This window comes from Myripristis murdjan, chromosome 4 (assembly GCF_902150065.1).
Source record: "Myripristis murdjan chromosome 4, fMyrMur1.1, whole genome shotgun sequence".
Classification (NCBI taxonomy): domain Eukaryota; kingdom Metazoa; phylum Chordata; class Actinopteri; order Holocentriformes; family Holocentridae; genus Myripristis; species Myripristis murdjan.
This window is the reverse complement of record NC_043983.1, coordinates 32,555,164-32,581,751: the sequence shown is the minus strand read 5'-3', so window position 1 is coordinate 32,581,751 and position 26,588 is coordinate 32,555,164. Positions and strand designations below refer to the sequence as shown.

The window sequence follows — 26,588 nt, the reverse complement described above, 5'->3', positions numbered from 1 at the left end:
TTAAATGCTTCTACATAGACTCTATTTGGTGCAACAAAGAACCCTTTTAGAGATGTATTTTAGCGGTGTTGAAGAGCAGGTTTGTTTTATCACAGTTACAGTCTCAGCGGGCTTTACACACCCACAGTTTACAGAAAATAAAATGACACTCGTGGATTGAATTCCTACAGAAGGCAAGAAAAGGGGCCAGTAGGGAAAAAATGCATCTGGTGCCATGTGGGAAACAGGGGAGTCCAGAGGGCCTTCCAGGGGGTCCTCAGCAAAATGAGGAATAGGCTAATTTAACTGTAAAAAAAAAAAAAAAAAAAATCTTTTAATCTCACTACTTTTTGGTTGAGTAACTGAGTGTTAAAGTATGACATGTAAACAGTTTCCGAAGTTTAAAGAAAGTCAATATGGGGAATATTGGTTTTCTGTATCGGCCCCAGCACCATGCACTAATAACACCAGCACTATTATTTACAGCATCTTATTTGACTTTCTACTTAATCATTACAGCTCGTTTTATTGTTTCTTTTATCCCGTTTAATTGTCTTTTATTGTTGAGCATCCCTTTAATTTATCTTGTTTGACATTTTACTTCATCACTTTGCCTCGTTTTTATTGCTCCTTTTTACTCTGTTTTATGTTTTCCTATTGTTAAGCACTTGGTAAACACTGTGTATCATGGTGATGGGTATTATTATGCGCGCACGGTTCTACATTTGGTGCCGTTTAGAACGTTACATTATACAGGTTCTCTGCGGCGTCATGCTCGGATGGTTCCACCTTGACCCTTTAATGCATGAAATGTTCCAGATCAGCGCTGTGAAAACACCGTTTTAAGGCCCTCACTGGGTTCCTTACCCTGATTTACAGGTTTTTTCAATATTTTAATGGGGTTTTTGGAGGTATAACAGCTTTCTGGATGTAAGCCAGGATGGTTTGCCATCTGGAAGTGGGATTATCTTGCTGCTTTTGCATCTTATTAGAGGAGAAAACATGATTGAAGGGAATAAGTTGGTTCCTGCAGACCACCAAGACAAATGCATTTCCCCTTGAATTTACAATTTATAGCAGCACAATTACCATGCACTCTGCATGACTTTCTGTTTGTCTGCCAGTTTCTCTGTTCTCCCTCCTCCCTCTTTGCTTGTTTGTTTCTTTTTCTTTCTTTCTTTCCTTCTTTCTTGCATGTTTTTTTCTTTTTTGCTCTTTTCATCTCCGCTCCCCTTCCTCTCTCTCTCTCTCTCTCTCTGTCATTATCTCTCATGTTTTATCTTTTCCTTCCCCCAACCCTCTCTGACTCTCAGCGCCTGTCTCCCGACTTCTCTCATTTTCTTCAACACCTTAACACTCTCTGCCGCTTTCCTCTCTCTCTCACCCCTCTGCAGTCTCTCCCGCCTCACCCCTTCTTATTCCCTCTACCCTGAGTGCAACCTCAGGGAAGAGTTATGGCATCTGAAGAATAGATGAGAAACTGAAAGTATGGTTTCTTCTTTATCACAGACTATTCAGTATAAATAGACCCCAGTGACACGGGAAACATAGGACACAAAAAAACAGCAATCATTTTCTTCTGCAGACTCTATTACAGTACGAACTTGTGTGTTTGGAGTCCGGTGAACTGCATTATACAGATGGAATAACAAGGTGATGGAATGTAAAAGAGGCTGGTTTAAGGTTTATGAACCTCCGCTTTGTCACGACTGGGCACGATGACTCAATCACATGCAGCTGAAACCACCAAGTACATTTATAAGCAGTACATCTTTGCACTGGTGAGATGTATGTGCTTAAAATACACAACCTGAGTTGACACACACTGCAGATGTCGTACGGATTTGAAAGAAGGGAAATGATGTACCAGCAGCAGATCTGCCTTCTATCTGTTTAGGTTTGTTTGTTCATATATACATAATCATGGAGTTTGATTCTTACATGGAAATAATAATAATAATAAAATAATAATAAAATTTTACCAAAGATGGGGAAATTGGACCACTGCATCAGCAAATAATAACAGAACACAGCATGGAGAGTTAATAAAAAAAATCCTAAAAATAGATTGAAATAGAACATAAAAATAACAAACAGTATATGAGGATACATGCAGTTAAATATATGTTGCAGTGGAGAAATGCAAATGTCAAAAGGCTCCAATCAAAAGATCCAATCTGAATAAAAAGCACTAAAGGAATTCCTGGAATATCATTGGAAGTCTGGGATAAATTCTCCGGCCAGGGAATGTCAGTGAAATATACAAAAGGGTCACGACAGGTAAATAAAAGTTTTTTTTTTTGTTTTTTTTTTTTTTTGTTTTTTTCATGAATTTACCGTGTTAATCACATTTTGTTCAAATACATGAAATGTTCCAGATCAGCGCTGTGAAACCACCGTTTTCAGACCCTTATCCTGATTTACAAGTTTTTTCAATATTTTAATGTGGGGTTTTGAAGCTATAACAGCTTCCTTGATGTAAGCTGGGATGGTTTGCCATCTGGAAACATTTCATGTGTTTATTTTTTCATTTCTAGATGGTGAATTCAAAACAGGGAAAACCTGGGACTCTGATAAGGGAACAATAGGGAATTTTACAAAAGGGTCTCGACGGGCAAATAAAAGTAAAAACGTAAAAAAAAACTTCCTTCACAAATATACAGCTTTAAATGCATGTTTTGGCCCGACTGGAGTAGCACCCAAACTATTCATCTCTCTAGAAAAACAACACTAACAAACCAGGAAACGCTAAATGTTTTAGGTCATGAAAGGACAAGGTCACAGCTCTGAAGGAGTCGTGGAAAAAGTGATGCCACATTGGGACCCATAGGGGAGAAATAATTTAAGAGAAAAAATGTACATAAACATAATGCAGTCCATGCACTGTGGGGTCCCAGGATTTTAATCTGGGGAAGTTGAGCTGCCGTTTAAACAGACAGAATAGCGCCGAGTCGGTGGCTCGGGGAAGCTGGCGGCGTGCGGTCAAGTGCAGGCCACGTTCCCAGGTCCAGGATGTCGGGTTCGTGTTACAGGTGAGCTGGCAGTCTCGCCGGCTCCAGATTTCCTCGGATGTGCTGAGTGGAGTCACCGGGGCCGCTGGCAGCCGTACAGTAGCTTGATTATTGCCTTTTCTCCTTTGAATCCCTCCTTGCCAAGGCGCCCAGCAGGGGAGCCTCATCAGCATGGGCCAGGCTCGCCTCGCCAGGTGGCACTATGGAGAAGAGTCCTCATTATACACACACACACACACACACACACACACACACACACACACACACACACATTATCTCCATTACTGCATGCCTTTTCACCCACTCCCAGCTCCATCTCTCCCCTCCAGTCACTGATCATTGCAGCGGTCGAGCATGCTGATCAGCAGCACAGGCTTGTAGAATGGCCTGCAGTACATTCTACTGGAAAAAAAAAAAAAAGAAAAAGAAAGTTCAATCTTTTTTTTTTTTATGTCCTGTGCTGTTTTGTGACTCCTCTCCCCTTGTCTGTCCTTTTCATCAGTGGAGTGATGAGGACTCGACGGACTACGTGAGTAGCTGCAGTGTGTGCCGGGTGGAAACGGGATGCGGGGCGTGTGTTTTCTGTCGTATCCTCTGCCAATCTGTGTGTGGGCACTAACAAAAAATCACTTTCTTCCACCTAACCTCATCTCCTAACATCACTGTAAGATCATAAGCCCGGCAGAATCTGGAGCAGGTGGGCCGCCACGCCATCAAAAACTGCCTTTATTTTTGGCCAGACGGTACAGATCCGATCTGCACGCGGCTCATCTTCTGACGTTTCCTGTACAGTCGCCGCTGTAAAGTACAGTCGCTCAACTTCGGGGGCCGTAAACAAGTATTTAGTCTTCTGCCAGGCCTCCTCCTGCACATTCACTCCCCCATCGTTCCATCCATCCCCAAGGCTGTTTCCATTTTCTTGTCACAGTCTTTTGGCTCCATATCAAAAAGCCCTCAAACCATACAGGACGCTCAGATTTCACCAGAGCTCCTCAGAAAACCAGGGGAAAATCCCTCTTAAACTTCTATCGGGCTCTTTATTTTTTCATACTTTCCTCCCAATGTGCTGGGCCTGTCTCCAGAGTGGATTTTGAGGAGGTGTGGGGGGTTCTCTGTGTGTGTTTGTGTGTGTGTGTGTGTGTGTGTGTGTGTGTGTGTGATGGGTGGGTGGGGGTGAGCGCGAGGGCAGAGCTGTGAACTTGTGAGTGCCTGCCTGCGGGTTTGATATGGACACAGACAGATGACATTAGACTTTCGACTTCATGGCTCCACATTTGGTTTTGAAGCCGGTGACAGGCTGCCAAAGACCGGGATGACAAATGTTTGTGCATGTGTGTGTGTGCGTGTGCCTACGTTTGTTTGTGTGTGTGTGTGTGTGTGTGTGTGTGTGTGTGTGTGTGTGTGTGTGAGCTAACTTAGGTCAGGAGGATCTGACGAGCCGCAGCCGTTAATCCTCTTTTGATTTCATTTTGGAAGTAAAGTTGGACTTGGTGGTTTTCTTGCTTACTCTCTCTCTTAGTTATCCCCATTACAGTTTAACATCAAATTAATAATTGTACACTTGCTGTGGTGTTATATGACTGGACACCAGTAATTATCAGAATAAGAGTTCAGCCTCGAGTAGATCCTCGCCGCAGTTCATTTTTCTTTTATTAACGGTGGAGTCACTGCAGCGGAGAAGTCTGTCCTCTGCTGCTCTCCATCAAATAAATTGTGAGGCCCCCTTATTGATTCTTCCTGAATCTGGCTCCGGTGGGTTTATTATGCAATAGAAACAAACAGAGCGCCGGTGTGTACAGTTTTTGTTTGCGAGCTCGTGCAGTATCTCTGTTTGTTCCTTTCCGTCTCCACCTTTTCTGCAGCGCTCGTCTTAACTATTGTAATACTCCCTGTGCCGCCTCAGCATCTCACAGCTCCTGACTCACCCGGCAATATAAATGAGAAATCCCACACCGAGCCTGCGAGGCCTCACGGCTCACTTTGGATGCGGTGGCGTCACTGTTATAGATGTCATTTCTGGTTGAGCTGAGTGGATTTGATCGTCCGAGCCATCTATCAAAGTCCCTGACTTAACGCAGGCGAGACTTTTAGAGGAAGACACTTTTATCATTTCATTTTGCTCCCTGCCTGTGCAGTTCCTGAGGCCCATTTTTTACCCTTTCATTTGTCTCCGGTGATACAGTAGCTGTTACCTTTTAAGATTTTCAGGTTACAGCTTCATGTAACTGGTTTCTCTTTTATGCCAGCCTCAGTCTCACTCTCTGCTCAGCCCGTGAGCAACATCCTGTCCAGCTGTAGGCCGTGCAAAAAGCTCTTGATTTCATCTTTCATCTCGCTGCTGCTAATCAGGTAACACCAATTGCATTTAAACAGAACCAAGTTAAAAACTAGCTTAACGCTTGCCACACCAAACTATTCAGCCGCCTGTGCTGTGTGGCCGGGTGAAGGTGTTTATTGCAGCCCAGAGAAAGCGCTGCTGCAAATTGCATATTTAAAAATAGGAAGACGGCCACAGCACTGCTGAGCTCTGGGGCGACGAGCAGCATGACCCCAGAAAGGAGGACACGTCTTCAGGTGAAGTGGGGAACGAGCACCTGGCGAGCAAGTGTGTATGTGTGTGTGTGTGTGTGTGTGTGTGTTTACCACAGACAGGGAGTACTCAGCCATTTGCAGTGGAAGGCAGAGAGTGTGCATGTTTTTATCCCAACCAAAGCCCACACCAGCCCTGCTTTCCAGTACTCATACTACCACACTATTAAATAGGGAAAAAAAGAATTAGTATGTCCCAGTACATACACTACTCCCAAAAAGTTAGAGATATTTGGCTTTTGGGTGAAATTTATGGAAAATATAAAAAGTTCATGCTACAGTGATATTATATCATGAAAGTAGGGCATTTAAGTAGAAGCATACACTGGTGATTTCCTCATCTCAAACAATTTCTTGAAACAAAAGCCAACAACAGTGGTGGATATACCACAACAAAAAATGTCAGTGTCAATAACTTGTCATGTGCCCTTGAGCATCAATTACAGCTTGACAGCGACGTCTCATGCTGTTCACAAGTCGACTTATTGTCTGCTGAGGCATGGCATCCCACTCTTCTTGAAGGGCGGCCCTCAGGACATTGAGGTTCTGGGGTACAGAGCTCCGAGCCTCTACACGGCGACTCAGCTGATCCCACAGGTTTTCTATGGGATTCAGGTCTGGAGAAAGTGCAGGCCACTCCATCTGAGGTACCCCAGTCTCCAGCAGCCGTTCCCTAATGATACGACCTCGATGAGCTGGAGCATCAAACACCTGATGTGAATTTTGCCGTTAAACTCCTTGTTAGAGAACAGCAACTTGTGCAAAAAGTACTGAAACACTGAACAGTTGGACATGTGCATTCAAAAGTTTACAGAAGGTCACATTAAGTTCACTTGTAAAGGTTAGAATGCATTTTAGGTTCATCCTGAAATTTCACCCGAAAGCCGAATATCCCTAACTTTTTGTGAGTAGTGTAGTATGTCAGATGCAGTATGCCAAGAGTACCAGGATGTTCTACTACTACATCCGGTCAGATTTCGCAGTATGCATGTCAGCATGCTTCCCTGGCCATTCTGACCCACAATCCTTCATGTCGCACTGACTGAGCTGCATGTACAAGCCACGCCCACATACGGACGACAACATGACACACACATATCGCACAAAACTCACTCAGTGACAGCAGCAGCGACAGGAAGACAGGAGATCAGAAATATGACAGACGACACACCTTCAAATGGAAAGGAGGAACTAATCAGTGAAATTACTCGGCTGTTCAAACTGCAATAATAGTATTTTAAAATTGCTCTATGTGCCATAGGGTTACATATTGCAAGCAAGGTAGGCTATATGGTGTGTTGTTCTGTACTCAGCCCTGTAATCTCTGGTTGGAGTGAAGGTCTGCATGCGTTCAGCCTTCCATGTCAAACAGTTGAGTCTCCCTGCCTTAAGCTGCGCTCCCAGTAGCACAAAGAGCTCTGCCTCGACTTCACCCCCATTCGAACCCTGTGACACAAAATATATTTGTTTCCACTGGCAGAGGAATTTAGCGGTTCAGTTTTGGTGAACTCTTGACTGACGTTTGGCATGACGTCGCTGCGATTAGCCAACAGAAGCACAGCTGGCTGGCGTCGAATCCGACGTGGAGAAGGAAATCATTTCTGTTGTGACCCGTCAGCTATTTTTTATTCAAGTGTACATGGTCAAAAGGCAACAGGAGAAAGAAGCTGCATACGTGGCCCCCAGTACAGACGTCGATGGTAAATCATGACAATAAAAAGTGATGTTACATGTAGTGATTTTTGTTAGAAATAGTTCTGAGCACCCCAGCAGACCAAAAACAGTGATGACTGCACACACACAACTACACCAAAACAGATGAGATATTGTTGACAAGAGATAAAAGAAAGGCAAAGTCCAATAATAAAGTTTTTTTTTTTTTTTTTTTTTTTTTGTAATGGTTAAGGTTACCCCACCAAGCTCCTCACATGGATTTTGTCACTCCCTTATTACTTTACCACAGTATCTTTATTTGCTTGACCCCTGGAGGGCGCTGAGCTTTGTAATATAACTAAGATGCTGTACAAATCACCTGTGGGGTCATTTTTTTTTTTTTTTTTTTTACCAGAGGACAGACTTTTTATTTCTTTCTCAAACATCCAGCAAAGACATTTGCTGCAACATAGCTACCAAGCATTGTGATTGGCTATCAGTCAACCAACCCCAGCGTGGACTGGTCAGTCCGGATGAATGAAGACTCCCAAGCTGAACGTGCACATCTTCGTCCCAAAGAAGACACCGTGTGTTTTGACGTTGTTGGCCAGTGCCGACCTTGTTCCAATGGGCTCCCTTTAAAACCTAATGATGGATGCAACCCTCCTCCAAGTGAATGAATGTTGCAGAGAGCTTGGAAGTTTAGATTGACTGAACTCAACATCTCATTCATTTTAAACTTTGTCATCACATTGGAAAGGGAACAAGGAAGAGCAGGAATCTTAGTGGTTGTTGATGTCCGGTCTTCAGCTGTGGTCAACTCATCTTTGCTGACACGCTTGACGACATCCATACATTGCACTGCAAAAACGCAAAATCTTACCAGGAATAGTTGTCTTATTTCAAGTCAAAAATGTCTTAATTCTAGTCAAAATATCTCATTACACTTAAAACAAGACATGATCACCTCAGAAGTAAATTGTTTTGAGACAATTTTCACTTGTTTCAAGTGAAAATTTGCTTGAAACAAGTGAAAATTTGCTTGTTTCATTGGCAAAATTTGCCAGTGGAAAAAGTGAAAATTCACTTGAAATAAGTGAAAATTAGCTAGAAACAAGCAAATTTTCACTTGTTTCAAGCAAATTTTCACTTGAAACAAGAGACAGTTGTCTAAAAACAAGTTACTTCTGAGGTGATCATGTCTTATTTTAAGTGTAATGAGATATTTTGACTAGAGATAAGACATTTTTGACTTGAAAAAAGACAAATATTCTTGGTGAGATTTTGAGTTTTTGCAGTGTGGCCAGGTTTTCCTGGTTGCTCGGCTCTGTGACCCTCAGTGACTTCTTGATCTTGTTGTTTGCCAAGAAAACCCGGTGTTGGTTATCAGCACTGTGGTGCACTGGGAGGCTCTGCATTGTTTGGAGTCTCAAATACTCACAGATCTAAAATTCACCATGCTGACACTGTGGTCTTGATTGTTTTAACGCAGTGCCAACTGTCTTCCTCACAAGTATCAATCAGAGGTGTCCCTGCCTCAGAGTCTTCTCGGTGGGGAAGAATCAGCACAGTGTGGTGATTGTTAATGAGCTTTGGTAGTGGAGATGTTCCCAACATTAGTGGAACCCCACCGGTGATGAAGGTTGAAAAGTAGAGGGAGGTGGAGGACACAAGCATTTGATGTGTGACCCAGAGGAAGTCGCTGCCGATAGAACGGCTCCTGTAAAACCAGGCTCTCCCCTCGCAGGAGAAATGTCTTACGTCTTAATGTAAAATGTTTCATCTGCTCAGTCCTTGGGAATTCATCCCTTCGTCCCCACAGAATCCTGCTCCTGCTATCTCTGCATTTGAAAAAGACAGATGAAAGGCTGATTAATGTTTTTCCTTTTTCCAAATGCAAGAAACTCTATGGCAACGAAAGTGAAGAGAAATACCACCCGATTAAAATAATGAGCCTTTTAGAAGGGTTCAGTAGCTTCAGATGAGTCACATTTCTCTCTTATCTTTCATCCCCCTTTGCCTCGCAAGACAAGACGGAGAAGGAGGGAAGCGCCTTAACTCCCAAGGTCCCTGGGAGCCATCAGCATTCTGCTCCTTACATGTCTGCCATAATCAGACTGCACTTTAATTAGCTCAAGAAGAAGAAGCTTTCTCAACATTATGTTATAAAGATATGAGAGGCTAGCCGTACAACCGTAATTAGAAATTTGGCTGGTTTCTGGAGGCCCCAGCTGCTTTGTACGGCTAATGCTAATTTGCGCTGTCATCTCCACGGCACGGCGAGCCCTCGGCTGTAGACACAGGCACTGGTCTGATGGGGGAGATGGCACCCACTGGGTGTTCTCAGCAGGAACTATTACCCCCCCCCCCCCCTCCCCCATCCCTCTACACTCCACCTCCACCTCCACCCCCTTCCCTTTCCTCTCTCTCTTCAGAAGCCGTTTCATCTCGATTACTGACTCCTCTCCATCCGTCACTCAGCAGCCGCCCTGGGAAAGGGATCCTGTGCTGGCTGAGAGGAGAGGCGCCCTCTCCAAACCTTTTTAATGGACTCCCAGCAGCTCACACACTCTGCACATGTCGGTGTCGTAACCAGGCCTGTTGAACAGAGGAGGAGCATGTTTCAGCCTGTGTGTTCTCAGATGTGTGCAGGCAGAATCTCTCCTGAGGGCAGATATGAAGATTGCTGTGTGTCTGCTATTTTTGCCTCTTACTGTGTGTTTTTTATGAGCGGGTGGGTGTATGTGCCATGTGTGGATTATGTGTCAGTGTGTAGTCTGTGTATTTTTTTTTTAATTATACGTTATCATCGACGACTTGCCTACTTGAGTGTTCCTATTTCAGCATATTTGCTTGCAATTGCTTTGATTCATTTTTTTCTCCTAAGATATTGTGATTTTGTAAATTTTAGTTGACCATCCTTTAAATCCTTTAAGAAAAAGCTGCAGTTGACTGATGTACTTTAATGCACTGGTCTTCAATTTACAGATTTTTTTTTTTTACCAGTAAGACAGAGGGAGAAACGCATCCATGCATTGAGATGGAGCTTAAGAGGAATTTCTAACTCTGGACATTCAGATACTGCCGTTTTCATGGTTAAAAAAATAAATAAATTGCGACCCTTGGGTTTATGAAACGGTTTCAGACCATTGCGTAAACACAAAAATGCATTGTTGTCGTCCAGCTGAGAATGCTGTTTGATTAGTTCCTGTAAAGTTGACAGTCGTGGCAGCCACTGTATGTGTTCCTTTGATCTTGGACAATTCGCTCAGTATCTCGCTAATAAGACGCAATGAATAAGAGGCTGTTTTCACTCTGTAACAAAACCCGGGCTAATTCTCCAGAGATTTGAGCCTCTCTGGTTCAGCTCTAAAAGAAACAATTTCGAAATTGACTTAACAGGGCTCGCTTGTGTGGTTGCCTTTGTAACTGTAATCTAGTTACTTCACAATCAAAGCCAGTTCTCGAGTGGTGCTTCTGTCAGTTTGTCCACCCCATCGAGAGACACTTTCAGGAGCTCCACCGACTCAACTAAGACTTTGTTTGATCTGCTTGAAGTACACCAGATACGCTCCCCAAAGTGCCTCTCGATGACACTTCCTTCATCCCTCAAAAGCAGTGGAGTCTTTGCTTCTTGAAGAAAGGTTCAGGATGCAGGCTGACAGCAGAACAAGGACGACAGAAGCCTTTCTGAAACCAAACGGTGGCTCTTCTCTTTATTAGACTCTCGATTTTCCCATATTAAATGTTTGCAGTAATTTGAAGACACTCTTAAAAGGCCTGAATGCACCGAGCGTTATTTTGACACGTCAAACTTAACTTTCCTATCAAACCCATGGTTTCCAGTGGATTGCATGGCACCCACTCACGGCATTTTGACGCACATCAAACCGTTTATATTTTGGGGCATCAAAGCAGAAGCAGACAGACCTGATCTGCTGTTATTTCACAACACAAAAGATAACAGGAAAGGGGAAGTGAACAGCGGGCTGGTAAAAGCCTCTTTTCCCTTGTGGGCCAGTTACTGTGAGTGCATCATCTAGCCCGTGTCTGCTGGGTTCACACTACAGACCAACTCCACTTGTTGGTGGTGATACTATTTCATTCACATTTATTACAGTATTGCATAGGATTAACTTCAGGGTGACAGGGGAAAGCAGCTGCCTGACAAAAATCCACTGCATCAAGAAAACCTTCATGGTTGTCTTTTCAGCAAGAAAACACACAGGCTGATGTTAGGTCAACACAATCAACAGTTTGGCTACTTACAGATTGTTTATCCCTCCACTGCTCGGTGAACAGACCGTCTCCTGTCGCCTGCTGTGGGTTTTCGGCAGCTGGTCGTGTCTTGCAAAAAATATCCGAGACACAATAAATCCTTATGTTTCATGCTGTTCTGTTTTTTTTTTTTTTTTCAACAGCACAGACAGCAGGCTAAACAATGGATGTGACTTCCAAATTTAGTGCTTATATCGCTTATATTTGTACCTCGATTATTTTTCTTTTCTTATAGTGTCCCCAATAACATGAAGTAGACCTAACTTTCCCATCGTCGCTGTGAAGCCAGTCGTGTTGATCTGTAGTCTGTTGATGCTGGCGTCTAGTCGCCCACGGTGTGTGTGTGAAAGAAGACACAGCTCAAAAGGATGTCCTCAGAGTCGCTCTCAGTGCATTCAGGCCTTAAGCCTCAGCCTCGCAGGACTTATATGGACTGTGTTTCAGGCTGATGTTACCCTTTTAGGTGCTTTTCTTCACGGCAGAATATAGGGGGAGAAGGCATCTACGTTATAGAGCACATCTATTCCAGCTCTGCTCCCAAGAGTGGATATTGCAACCAACTACAGCAATATTCTCTTTCTGTTTTTGGTTGATGTTCCAGGGAGCTAATACACACCAGAGACAGGATCCAGGAAAAGCACCTCTTAGAGTATTTCGTCCAGATGCACTTCAGGTTTTTACGTCCGTGACCCTTCACTTGACTTTTTTTTCCTCCAAAGAGCAGAGTTGTAATGCCTTGGGAGTGTTGGAAATGTGAAGCAGACGCATGTTGTGTGTGCTTGACTTACCTAATGTGCCTGAGTGACTAGTACAGTAAACTGGCTGACAGCATGCCGATTCAACCAAGGCTGTTGTCTGAACCTGAATGTTGTTGCCCTTTTCTCCCTGTTTCTCTCTGCCTCCTTTCTCTCGTTTCCCTGTTTTCCTCTCTTGGCCTCACTCCCTCTCTCTCTCTCCCTCGCTCTTTTTTTTTTTTTTTCTCCCTTTGTCTCTCTACCACCCAGGAGGCCATCATAACCGGTCTGCTTCCAGAGACCACCTACTCTGTGACTGTGGCTGCTTATACCACCAAGGGGGATGGAGCGCGCAGCAAGGCCAAGGTGGTCACCACAACAGGAGCAGGTGTGTGCCTGTCAGGGCTGCACAGCATGAACCCCAAAACATAAACACTCTCATTTTGATAAATATTGCCATTGCAATCACAGCTGCAGTACAATAAACACTGAAGCGAGAACCTCCAATTTTATGTTGCAATGCCAGAATCAAACCTTCAGTGATCAGCTGCAGTAAATCTTACACTTTACACTGACCTCAACACACTGGTATTTTTTCAGAGCAATAAAAGGGCCCCGACGTCATGCACTAAAGATATTTTATCTTTTCAGGTCCGAGTCTTGCAGCTCTTTTAGATCTTGGCATTAAAAGTTTTGCACGTATAAAACACAGCGCACATGATGTAGTGAAAACTGCGCCAGAGAAATCACAGTATCTTATTTGGTATTATGAGGAGACCAAGCTTGTAAATTGTGGGGAAAAAAAAAAAAACAGAAGACAGCAGCTGCTCAGCAAAACCAAATTTATCTGAACATTTAGAAACATTCAGTCCCTGACGTCACTTAGAGAGTGTTCCTGCACTTACCTGTGAGGTAAGGCTGTGTATTTATACAGCTGTGTGTTGTGTAATGTGAGCATAGCAGTGAAAAGAGATAACACTGATGACATTATAGAGCATTATGGCCAAGCAGTAACATGTATATAGTGAACCGTGTTGGCCCGAGAGCTGCACCTTGTGGCACGCCATGCATATTTAAAATCGGTTTGACAGATTTTACAGTGTGTAGTGCTGAGTCGTGTCTTTAATTAAGATAATGCTGATCATTTGTTTATGTAGTGCACATTTCAGTGTGTTGAATCGTGTCGTTACAGCGATCTTTGTTTAATTATGCCAGCCCCTCCACCCCAGAGGTGGAGAGTACTCAGCCGCTGTGCTCAAGTGCTACTTCACTACATATCTGAGATACTTTTACTTTACAAGCAGCGCGTTAGGGAACCTTAAACACGACATAAAATATGAGACAAGCTCATGAAAACCCTTAACTGTCAAAGTCTGAGCCAGGGAACAGTAAATGGAGGTGAGGAGTGACGGCATAAATGGACCTTCACTTCATTTAAGTGAACCACCAACGCATGTAATGCACTGGACTGCACGCCGCCAACAGAGAGGAGCCTCACACTGAATGCTGACTTTAACTTTTAACACTCATTCAATGCTCATAATACTCCTGCCAAGCTTTTACATGAGTACAACTAACAACCAAATTATATAGAATTATTACACAGCTCTGTGGAGTGCTCAACTGTGATTGGTCAATCACAGCATCCTGCAATCAGCTGTTTCTGACCAATGACGACTAAACTGTATAATCGATCAGTGCTATAAGCAACCACTCATTTGCTACACGGCTGTGCCTAGTTTCACTAAGCTTTTGAGCTAGATCGTAAAATAAATCAATAATCCATAGCAGTTAATTAATTACATCGCTGAGTAACTGTTTAATTAGCAGGATAATGTACAGCAAGACTGTCATTTTCATAAAATAAACCCTGAAAGAGTGTCTTGTATTGTCATTAAGAGGTTTCGCCTACCACAGGTTGAAGTCTACCTTCTTTGTTGTTGTGCTGTTTGTCTCTCCTGCTGATGAGTTTCATCAAAAGTGAAATCCATGTTGTAATCACTTTTGTGGCTCCAGCAGGTGTTGTTGTTTGCTAGCGTGATTAGCAGTAGTAAATGGTCCAGACTTTCTGCACGGATACATCAAACCTGCTTGAAGTGTCCGTCCATAGCAACCATCACTGTTCAGAAATATCAAACTGCAGGTCGGCTTGACTGACGAATCACGTTTGAGTATTTAACGCAGCCAGAATAAAGCAGCCGAGGGCAAAACAGCCTGCTCACACTGAGCGAGTTTATTGTGCAGTAAAGATCGGCTGACTGAACATCATCCCTCTCCTGCTTTCCTGTCCTTCAGTTCCTGGAAAGCCCACCATGATGATCAGCACCACCATCGGGAACACGGCCCTCATCCAGTGGCAGCCCCCCAAGGAGATGGTGGGGGAGCACATGGGATACCAGCTGCAGTTCAAGAGAGCCGAGGAGGAGGCCTTCACCGTCAAAGACTTCAAGAAGCACGACGACCACTTCACCGTCACCGGGCTGCACAAGGGCGCCACCTACATCTTCAAGCTGTGCGCCAAAAACCGCGCGGGCAACGGGGAGGAGTACGTGAAGGAGATCACCACGCCCGACGACATTCCCAGCAGCTACCCCCAGAATCTGACCGTGGTGGGTCTGACCACCACCTCCACCAAGCTGTCCTGGGACCCGCCTCCCCTGGCCGAGAGGAACGGCAGGATCGTCCAGTACGTCGTCGTGTACCGGGACATCAACAGCCAGCAGAACAAGACCAACAGCACCACGGAGACGCACATGACCATCCAGGGTTTGCAGCCCGACACCACCTACGACATCCGGGTCCGAGCTTTCACCAGCAAGGGAGGGGGACCCATCAGCCCCAGCATCCAGAGTCGGACCATGTCCACCTCCATGCCAGGTGAGACGCCAAACACACTTCAAACCTGTCGAGCGTCTGAGTGCATCCACTTTCAATGGGCCTAAGTCATTAAGAGGCTTCAAAAAGTGTCAGAAAGTGCTGAAAAGTGTTGAAATCCACAAATTAACAACCTTATCAGTCTCCACACGTACACTTCATAATGGTCATTTTGTGATATGGGACAATAAAATCCAAATTCATAGTCTGTATGCACACTGTATTAATCTCTCTTTATATACACAAAAGTCTCTGCCAGATATATTTAATGCAAAAACAATCAGTCGATTCATGAATTAGTTAATCAACTGAAAATTAATCAGCGGTCATTTTGAGCATTAATTAGTTGTTTTAGTGATTTATCAGCAACAAGATGCCAAACATGGTTGCAGCTTCATAGATGCTATCATTTGATTGATTTTATATCTTTATAAAATTAATACTTTTGGGGGGTTTTGGCTGCTGCTGAGAGTAAAGGAGCAATTTGATGGCATCATGCCGGGCTCTGTTGAGGTATGATGAGTATTTGTCATGATTTTTTACTTTTTATACACAGTGATTAAGTGGAAAAAAGTAAAAATAAGTAAATAACTAAACGAAATAATGCTAAAATAATAGTACAAATAAATGTCCAAAAATAATTATAAAAAATTAGAACAAATAAATAAATAAATAGATAGATTAGCTGACAGTGACAGTAATGCTGCAGCTCTGTGTGTCGTGGCTCCTGGGTGAAGACGCCCATCGATATTGATCCCTGATTAGATGATGAAAGGAAACCATGGACGTTTAAAGAAAAACTGATCTGGTATCAGTGCTCAAGGGCAACTTTACCCTGCACTGGATGTGTTTGTGTGTCTGCAAATGTAGACACAGACCTGTAACACCCATAGACATGCTGATAGCCACACACACACACACACACACACACACACACGCAGCACGGACCAGATGGCAGCAGGGCCGAGCAGATTGCAGCCTTGCTCGTGCAGACAGGTAGCGAGGCCGAGCTGAGCCCATCCGCCTCGCCGCTCAGAAAACTCTTTCATGTTACATCACACATGCGGCTCCTTTACGTGGCGACTGTTTCCCGCTCACGCTCGCTCCGTACAGTGTGCACCGTTCACTCTGTGATGCCCTCGGAGTAAAGCTATCTCGAAGGCGTCCTGGGCAGCGTTATGATTTAAACCCTCTGAGGTGATGCTGATGTCAGTCATTAACGTTAATGAACAATAGCAGGTCTGAACAAAGGTCGTTACACTCTTTCCATAATTTGCTCTCCGGGCCAGAATTTGCTGCTGTCACGTTGTTTTTGCTGATGAGGCTTCAGGCGCCCGCAGAGGTCAAGTGAAATAGACTTAGTGCCCTCGACTTGGTTAATCCACCCGAACAACATACACGTTGCTCCCTCATTTTGGTTGATTTATACACACATGTCATTATTTTGTGTGCACAGTTTCATAATAATTTGTAAGAACAGAGTAACACATGCCCACAACTCAGTAAAATGCAGATGGGTGTTGTAAAGCGTGTGCTCCATTTAGCTGATTCAGTCAGGTTTGATCTGACTTGAGAAACTAATTGCTCGAGTTTAGATGACTGCATTGATTTTAGTTTAATTGACCCAATATTCACTTTAATAATTACATTTTTAGTTGAATCAGGCGTTTGTAAAGATAATACTGGGTACAGATTTATTGAGCTTCTCAAACCATTCCCTGCTACAAAACTCAGTGTAAGTTATTATTGTTAAGAAAGTACAATCATGCTGACAGATGAAGGACTTGACCCCCGACCCCAGATCTTGGATAAGGAATTATCTTGCATAAACCAACAAGTTGCACTTTTTATATATTTGCATGATTTGCGTGCACCTCCTGAGCACTTTTTATGTGTTGTGCACACACAGTATCAGGTTGTGCTGCAGTGTGTGGCCACTCCTGGGCTCTGAAATGCTCTAAATGTCATGATAAAGAAATTAGAGCTCGTCATCTGTGCCCAAATCCGACAGATCGTAATTTCTATGTTGAAAAATATTTTTGTGCAGTGCTGTTAATAGCAATTAATTCACTCAAGACCCAGACATGTGGCGCTTTAGTCAGGGTTATGTTCACCAAATGTTAAACCCTGCAGACTTGGTTTGGCTTCAGACACATTTCCAGTCCCCGGCTCCGATTCTCAAATCAAGCTCTAGCAAAGACGCCCGGATCTTTTTAATGACAGAGTTTAACAAACCCAGATGACTGCATCCCTGTATAATTCGCCCTCATTTCTCTGCAGAGTTCACCAAAAACTTTGGTGTGAAAGCCGTGATGAAAACCTCCGTGTTGCTGACTTGGGAAGTGCCAGAAACCTTCAAATCTCAAGTGCCTTTCAAGGTAAGTCCACCCTGAAACCTAAGAATTTACAGATGTTTGTCTGCGCAGAACAAAGTAATGACACAAATATCTACCTGTGTGAATGTTTCTAAAAAAGTGGAGAGAACCAAATTTAAGAGCTGATTTCATGCTCAGGCACAGTCTGAAACAACAGCAGAAACAACAAATAATATCAGGGCACACTGCCAGTAGATTCCCTGTGGAGTTTTATGTCAGTATTGCACAAGAAATTGGGAGATTGGACTAACTATTGTCCCTTATTTTTGACTAGAGCAGCTGGTATTGATTCTCCACTCGAGTAGACTGCAAAACAAACCTCGAGCACAGGAGAAACACAATGAAACCTTAAAATATTCCCCTTTAACGAGAGGATAAAGGCAGAAGTAAACACCGAAATCGAGATTAGTTCAATCATGTAAGGTTATATTTCATGTTTAAAAGAAAGCTAAAATAAATTAAAACAAATGAAAACCTCACTGGATTACAGTGTCAGTAAGATAAGGGTTTGCGGTATGTTAATGCATATTAGATTAACCTAATATTATTGCATGTAATACAGTGTCACTGTGAAAATGGCAGAGTTTTTTCCTTCAAGATACTTTAAGATACACTGAACAAAAGACAGACTTCAGGCCCGTTTTTTTCCCCTCTAAACTTTTGTGCTCTTCTCTTAAGAGAGCCGCTGCTTCATAAATCATCAAGAAAATCAATTCTCATCCTATTAAATTCTGCCTGAAACTGTTTGAGTGAGTATTTTCTTGTCACTCATGCCCGTGGCACAGTGCAGCGCTGATGCTTTCTGCAGAAGAAGAAGTTTATCACCGGACAACAAAGGGCGAAATGGACGAGACCACAGGACAAAACAGGAGGAAAATATCATGATGTCACCTGCAATAATTAGTTAGTGCAAGTGACAAACTGTAGAGCCGAGCCAAAATGATGACACAAGACATAAGGCTCATCTGATATGGTTTGGTGAGACACTGATCCTGTTAGACTGTTGCTTCAAATGAATTATATCCTGTGCTGCCTAAACATCTTTGGCCATTTTTATGGTAGAAAAGTGATTTAACACGACCCCGATTTTTCTTCTTGTCAGGGCGGAAAAGCCTCTGAAAAAGCATTTAAACCATCATGTGACAATAAAACTGTCCTGGAGTGAGAAATAAAAACACATTTTCACTCACAATGCAAATAAAACACCTCATTTGAATCAATTAACGTCAGACAACGAGCGTAATATTGATCGATTCTACAATAAATACTGTATTTATACACTGTCAACACCTTCATATCCGTCAAATTAGAGGCAAACTCCACACTGACTGGACCAGATCTGATTAGAGATGGGATAATATGCTTATCACATAATAAGCAACTATTCAATACACAATACAGGTGTCACGATTTGTCATTAATAAAAGTTAAATGACAGTTAATTATGACTTCATTTGTGAGAAGCAAATCTCTCCTGCAATGGTATTGACTTACTAGAGTGTAAACAATTTAGAATTGCACATCACAAATAAAAGGGCCAATAACATGATTTAGATAGAGAGTTTGTAAAAATTGTGAATACTACAGCAGAATTAGATGTATCATGATTGATTTTTACGCCCCACGTTACATATTATTGCATTTTTGCTTCACGACATGTTGAATTTTGACATGTTGTCGTCCAGCACTGTAAGACGTTGAGCTGTGTCCCTCCTGTGTGCAGATCCTGTACAACCAGCAGAGCGTGGAGGTGCACGGCAACCTGAAGAGGAAGCTGATCACGCGGCTGCAGCCCGACACAGATTACTCCTTCGTGCTGATGAGTCGGGGGAACAGCGCCGGCGGCCTCCAGCAGCAGGTCTCCATCCGCACCGCCCCGGACCTGCTCAAGACCAAACCGGCTCGATACCAGCACGACCCGGAGGAGGGAGGCAAACTCACCATCCGCCTGCCCCGGGTCCCAGCGGGCACCCCAGTCAGGTGTGTGTGTGTGTGTGTGTGTGCGGTCTGAGTGGAAACTTCACTGAAACACAAGGGCCATTTATTACGATGATATTCCCAGGGTCCAAAATGAACTTTCTGAAGAGTAAGAATAAGAAATAATAAAGTAATGTGAATTGTTCACAGAGATATGCGAGACTGTCCTCCAGCGGCTTGTTACGACCTTTTAAAGTTAAGTGACCGCCGGTGGCCCTAACAACGCTGTGGTGTGTGTTAACTGAGCAACACAGGCGGTGTAAGGAGGGCGGTGTCCAGGCTCATGGGTCAATGCAGTGGTACGCAAACTTTTTTCAATAATGTACCCTGTTTGAAATATTTTTTCAGCAAAGTTCCCCCTGACCGGTGCAAAATAAATAAATAAATAAATAACTGGGGAAATAAAGTCTGATATAAAGATGTCCAACCCAGCTCCATCAGTGTGAAACAACAACCTGATACTGAGGAGATTCTGTTGTTTCTGTTCCTGCTTCTTTTTCTCTTCTTCCTCCTTGTTTCCAGCTGTATCGCTGCTACGCTTCAACCACTGATCCATTTTCTGGATTTTTTTTTTTTTTTTGTCTTGTCTTCCCGGTCATAGTAAACAAACGCCTTCACTTGACGACCACGGCAGCAGATTGAAACCACAAACACACACATCTGACACCTTCAGGAAACCCAGAGGGAAAACTGACCTTAACAGTAACCTTTTCCTTAACCGAGTATTTTTAGTGGTTAATGTCTCGTTATCTCGTTAGAGACACTGCTGATTTAAGGACCGTTAATGATGGTCATATCAGGGGGTTTGACCAAACGACCTATGTGGTCATATGGATTGGAGGACTTGTTGAAACATGTCACCCTGCACATTTCGGTGCTATTTCATACTTGCTGTGCATGCAGACTGAGCCACAGTGTGAAACATTCGGTCAAAAGACAAAAGTAGATCCAGATTTTTGATTTAAAGTAGCAACGAAAAGATGTTTCACGAGCATCATGCTTCTATAATTTGATTTATTCCCTGTTTAAACGGGAGTGGGACACATAGTCATGATGGGAGGGATTATTTCAAAACCAAAATGTAGTCAAAATCCTAGAAGCTTTGATTTGCACAACATCGGTGTTCATCTTGGCGCTGGACATAAACAGGTTCATATGTCAGATTGGGACACAAGTTAAAATGGGCTGGGACTCGTTTACAGATCTAATCGACTGTTTTCAGCTTCGAGTTCTTGTCATGTCATTTTGCCGCAGGTCAGTGTCAAGAGCCAGACTGCCGCCTGGTCTTTTTCCTCCTCTTTTGATTCTCCCAATCCACACATATGCACCTGTAGAAACGATGACATCGATTTTCAACTTGCAGAAAATGTTTGACCAAAATATCAAACGCCGATCAATCCGTCTTTGCGCTGAAATCTGAGCGGTGTTGAAATTTCAGCTAAATGATTTTGCTTATGATCTCACCGGTTCTCTGTGAAACTGCAAGCGCCGTGTGAGCTGTTGAAAGTGAGTGAGTTTGACTTTGTCCTTTGAGTCATGTCATCTGGAAGAGACTTATCATGAGCCAGCGGTTATCAAAGTGGGCCCCTTGGAGAATGTCATGTTCTCTCTGGTTTAATTAGGTTTTTTAAAGGTTGGAAAAGGGAAAGTTTGTGGTGTGATTAAATGCCAGTTAAGTTAGCCATGACATTCCTGCAGCATCATATCTTGTAGTGGTTATTAATTCATGGACGGGCTTGTCCCCCGGAGTCACGGGCAGTTCGAGACAGCTGTTCTCAAAGTGGAGTCGGAGGATTTGGCTCCAGCCTGGGTGGGAACAATGAGACTTTCCAAATACAGGCGGCACTTGAAACATTTATACAACAAAACATCCATTTTCAAGCTGTCAGCTCCCCAGCCAGATCGTGCTCATGTTGCCTGTTACTCGAAACTTTGTTCGCTCCTGCTCCGGATGTGTTAACCGCACGGACTAGTGGAAGTTAATTTCTCTACAGACTGGTTCTTGACGGGCAGCCAATCAGTGCAGCTGTATCGCGAGCCATCCAGCCACTTGTCAGCGTAAACGTCCTCAGACGCAGTCCTCAGACAAGATAAAACTGTGTCTGGTTTCTGTATTCTCGTACCCGTTCAAACAAATCAAACCGTTTCAAACAAATCTCCAAAGTAATGACAGTATCAGCATCTCTTGTGGCAAATCAATCACAGGTGAGAAAAAGCACAGACCTGATACATGATGGTAAAATGTGCATTAATGTTGTATATTTTTCTGTCTGCAGGAATATATCTTGCAGGGGTTTTAAAATGCAGGAGGAATTAATAAAAAAAAGAAAAAGGAAAAAAATCTCCAAGTGTCTCCTGGAAGAAATTTAAAGCTGGCATGGTTATTGTTGAAATAAAGTTATTGCATTTTTGTTTGGAAGGCATAAAGTGTGTCAGGCCTACCTGTCTGCTCTCATCTCCCCTGCCTGCAGTGTTTCCTCAGACAGGTGGGAGTGCTGGCCTCACCGAGCACACGCTCTCATTTATGTGTGTCAGCCTATTTTTCTACAGCGCTGTGTGTCCAGCTCGAAACTGCACTTGTGAAGATGTGGGATGGTGCACAAAGGCTGATTCTGGAGACAGACACACACATGCACACATAGCACACACACACACACACACACATGCACACACACAAAGTTTCGTGTTAAATCAATAGCTCAGACACAGGCTCGTCTGCTGGGAGCGATCCAGCAGGGATTTCAAGCCCTTTTTATTTACTTCTTGTCCTGTTCTAGTCGGTTCATAACCAGCCTGTTATCTGCTGTGAGCTCTCAGGCAGCAGCAGAGGGCTCTATTAGGTCAGAGCGGTTTTGGGTACGAATAAAAACTACAGTCTCACAACGCTGCAACACCATGATTACAGTCCATAACCGCATCGCTGTGCTAACACGAGCCCCCGCTGCAGCTCGGAGCTCTCTCTGGACACCACAAAGCAATTTATTTAACCGTCGAGTTTTAAAAACACAATTAATAAGCAATGAGTAGCCCAATGCAAAGGCTGCAATTTAGTAGGAGGCCCATTTTTTATTATTATTATTACCCGGCTCGGTCAGGCGCTGCGAATTACTTCGACTCAATTGTGTTTCAAGTGTTTGTTTCTCTGCAGAAACTGCGCACAAGTAAGCTGTAATAAGCACCGCCAGAAGGGCTGATAACACAAAAAATTTAATCAGCATTTGAATGTCCTGCCCAGAGCTTTTCATCACACGGTGAAGCAGCACACATCAGTCAGTCCCAGAGCCGGGCTTATCCCATCGGTGTTAGTTAAGGAGAGCGGAAGAGGAGACATGAATGTAAAAATGGCTCAGAGGAAATTTTAAGGCCAGTCCTTCAAAGTCAGCCGGCGAGATGAGACAAGGCGTGTCACTGACGGTTTAAATGTGTGTGTGTGTGTGTGTGTGCATGTTCGCGTACAGTATGTGCATGCATTGTGCAGACTGTGGGTGTGTGTTACAGCTGTGCTTGTGTTTGATACAGGTGGTACTACATCGTGGTGGTTCCTGTCACCCCGGCTTCTCTGAGGAGGTGGGAGAACCCTGAGGATATGGATATTGATGAGGTGAGTCGATATCTATGTGTCTGTGTATGCGTGTGTGTGTGTGTGTGTGTGTGCCTGTTGTATCACCAAGCTTACCTAATTTTCAGTATAAATCTAATCTCAGCCCGTGCCCTTGGAACAGGTTGATACCCAGCATGCACGCACATTAACTTCTGTAATTCAGGGGGAAAATCAGCTCTGTGGCCTGAACCAGAGAGACTCTGATTAGGAGGCCGCCTCGTTAAAGGGGCACTATGCAAAACTGCGCAGGGTTGATTGTAGCGTGACAAAAACAGGGAATAATAATGTACTCCTTATTATAACCTTTATTTAATCAGGTAATCAGATCTAATTGAGATCAAGATCTCATTTTCAAGCGAGACCTGAGAACATCTCATCAATAAAACAAACAATTTAAAATGTTAAATATCGATTACAGTATTGCTGTAATCGCATGACTGGGTAACACAAGGTAGTGAAAATAAGGACAAAAAAATCATAATATTAAAGTATTATAATACAATGATAAGTTAATTAAAAAACTCTGAGCTGCCCCCTAGTGGATTTATCACTGAACATCCATGATAACATAATGGACACATGGAAGTATGTTGGCAGTGACGGTGACTTTTCTGAAATGGATGTATTTTCATATGTAGATGAGCCTTTATTCTACTTTATTGGCAGTTTCGTCCAGAGGTTTTTAAAGTAAGGGGCAGGCCTCCCCCGAGGCGGTGTCAGGCAGTTTCAGGGGGGCCTCAGACACTGAAAAACATTTTTATGTAGGATTTAGAATAAGCTGATCCTTATTTGATATCAAAATGAGATTGTGCTTTGGAATAACATTTGGTTTTCAGAGATTGTTCCAGAGAAATTGTCTGTTTTTTCTACTTACCAGAGTCAAACAAAGTATACGCCGAATGTCTTTACCCCATAGATGCTCAGCTTTGGGACTGGCAGGGTTTGAGAGTTTCAAAATGGATTATTTCAAGATGTTGTGGGCTTTGAAAACTGGAGCAATAATGCTGCCAAAAAATATAGGAAAAAAAAATATTCGTGCTCCATCCCAACAAGCAAGGTATTTCACAGTATCTCCTTTTGGATCCGCTGTCATTCAAGCTATTTGTTGTTGTGAATATTATTCCTCGGCCGTACTGTGATACGGGCCCAGCTGACAGTCAAAGTGTCCAAGCCGCCACTATCAGCACACATCATATTGAATAATGACTTCAGTCTTCACATCCAGTCAGGAATGAATGGTCTGGGACTTAAAGATGAAGAACTCATAGGAACACTTGGATGTGGCACTGTGCTTTTCAAACGGGCTCCTCAAACCAAAGACGTTTTGTTGAATACGAGCCTCAACTCCTCCAGAGGACTTGGTGCAGTAAGTTTTGGTGTACGCTATCCTGAAATTGAACCCACACTTAAACTACACATTTCCCAATCCCTAGCTGACCTGAACTGCCAAACCTGAGCCTGCTTAATAATAAATTACTCTTAAATTATTCACCTGTACATCTGAAGCCAATTTGATGCTTAGTCATCTCTCTCCTCTCTCTCCTTAACAGTCAAAGAACTAAAGGCTTATTTGCAGCTGCTGGGGACTTGGGGACTTGTCAGGGTTAAGCTGCCAAGTTAATATTCTTTAGTCAAGTCCAACTTTGCATCATGACACAACATGTCTGAGTTTCGCTGCTTCTGAGCGTAGAGGACATGCGGGGTCTTCACCTAGACGCTGATTTGAGGTTTCGAGGTGATGATATCATGTCTTCCTCTGATAATGAATCTAATCGTCGATGCCTCGATGTTCAAAAGCTCCTCTCTGCACTTTCCCAGCTCATCTATTATTTCTGCTTAGCTTCAGAAACTGCTTTGGCAGACTTTGCTCATTCCTCCAAGCGATGCATTTGCCCCACTACCAGCTTCCTGTTATCTAATGCTTTGTTGCTTTGTTCTCCACCGGTTTCATTGCACATAAACTGAGGCCTCAGTGACCCTGTTTCCTTACAATATCCCTTCATCAATTAATGCTTCCTTGATTGCCTCTCTGGGTCATTTTCGCTCCTACAGTCCGTTTAATTTGTTTCAGATCAGTGTAGAACTTGGTACTTTATCAAGAGGCTGAGGGGTGGAGAAATTAAATGTTTGTTCCACAGATATTTTTTTTTTCCTGTCTCACTTTATTATACAAACACATTTGTCAATAGAATATCCAGCATGGGGATGGAACGCCATCAGCAGCTTTGGCAGTTGTTCATCATTGCAATGATCATATGGGCCAAATAGCAGGAAGGCAATATATTTCCTTGTTGCTCCATGTTAAACCACAGTTAATTGTGTTCCTATTTTTTAATTAATTAATTTTTTTTTTTATTTATACGGCCATGATGCACAGCAGAGCTACAGGAGCTTCTTCAACCCCAAACTGTAGTTGGGTCAGATCTTGGTCAGTTCACCTTCACACCACAAGTAAAGCTCCTCAGCAGGGTCTTGGTCCTTTAGGATGTTCTTGGAGATATAAGACTATCCATCCTAAGTTAGTGTATAAATTAATACTTCATATAATTCATATCAGGGTCTTGGTTCGGTTGTTTTGGTCTGCCCATGCTCCAGCCAAGGCGTCGTTAGAAGTCATCGTCAAAAAAAAACATGTATGTTAAGTTAAGTTTCCTGTCAGTGTCCTTGACCAAGGAACTGGCATACGTAGAGCCGGACCCCAGGGGCTGCACGCAATAAATACGCTGGGTCAAAGGCCGAGATTGAATTACCCTATGGTATTAATAAAAGGATAACTTGTCTCAAGAACAAAAAAATAGCCAGACCATGCAGCATCCTTCAAGGAATTAGAGATGAGGCTTAGTTGATGACGACAGCAAGAAGCTACCATGAGTTGAATTGGAAAACAACCAACAGCAGGACGTCGGTGTACATTTTCCTTAAAGAAGCACTAAAAGTAGCGTAATGACATGCTAACAAGCTAGTAGTAGGCTTACCAATATGCTTGTTTACTTCCACCGTCCCAGTTGCTTCTGTGTCTTCAGCGTCAACACTCTCTTCTTATGTCATCATGTGACTGGACGAGCTAAGTAATGATGGACAGATGGCTGAACCGAACTACTGACCCTGCCCGGACTCTGTTTCCTGAAGTGAACAATGCAAACAAAATCAAGCATGGTCTGATTTCGATTCAGTTGGGGTTTGTTGGGTTCGCTTCAGCCAGACGAAACGAGGCATGTATGAAAGCACCCGTAGGCTCCGTTTCTGCCCAGTTCCCACAGTAAGATCTGAATTTCATGTTATTAAATCTTTGCATTCTCTTTGTCAAGTCCAGCCGTCTCATTTCTGCAAGTTTGAAGTGATTTGTTAGGCTAGAAAGCTGTAAGGGCTAACCATTTTCTAGTAGTTTCTAGAGCATCATCCACACCTGCAGACACGCTTCCTCAGCTTCCCTGGCAACTCTAACCTTTCTGTGAACTCCAAATCTTTTATGACCTTCTAGCTTTACCTTTGCAAGTTACCCTGCACCATCGTACTA

At 43.3% G+C, this 26,588-nt stretch overlaps 1 protein-coding gene across 5 annotated transcripts in view; it reads left to right on the top strand.

Moving 5' to 3' along the window:
• The window catches only part of ptprfa (protein tyrosine phosphatase receptor type Fa), a 424,230-nt gene that overhangs the window by 304,679 nt on the left and 92,963 nt on the right, over positions 1 to 26,588 (top strand). For 3 of the 5 annotated variants that reach the window (XM_030049234.1, XM_030049233.1, XM_030049235.1), the window contains 6 exons: positions 3,493 to 3,519; positions 12,515 to 12,632; positions 14,540 to 15,121; positions 17,399 to 17,496; positions 19,217 to 19,473; positions 22,990 to 23,071. In XM_030049234.1, coding sequence (XP_029905094.1) covers positions 3,493 to 3,519; positions 12,515 to 12,632; positions 14,540 to 15,121; positions 17,399 to 17,496; positions 19,217 to 19,473; positions 22,990 to 23,071 — 1,164 coding nt within the window. The remainder of the gene's footprint in view (positions 1 to 3,492; positions 3,520 to 12,514; positions 12,633 to 14,539; positions 15,122 to 17,398; positions 17,497 to 19,216; positions 19,474 to 22,989; positions 23,072 to 26,588) is intronic. The other 2 variants (XM_030049237.1, XM_030049236.1) reach the window with 1 other exon arrangement.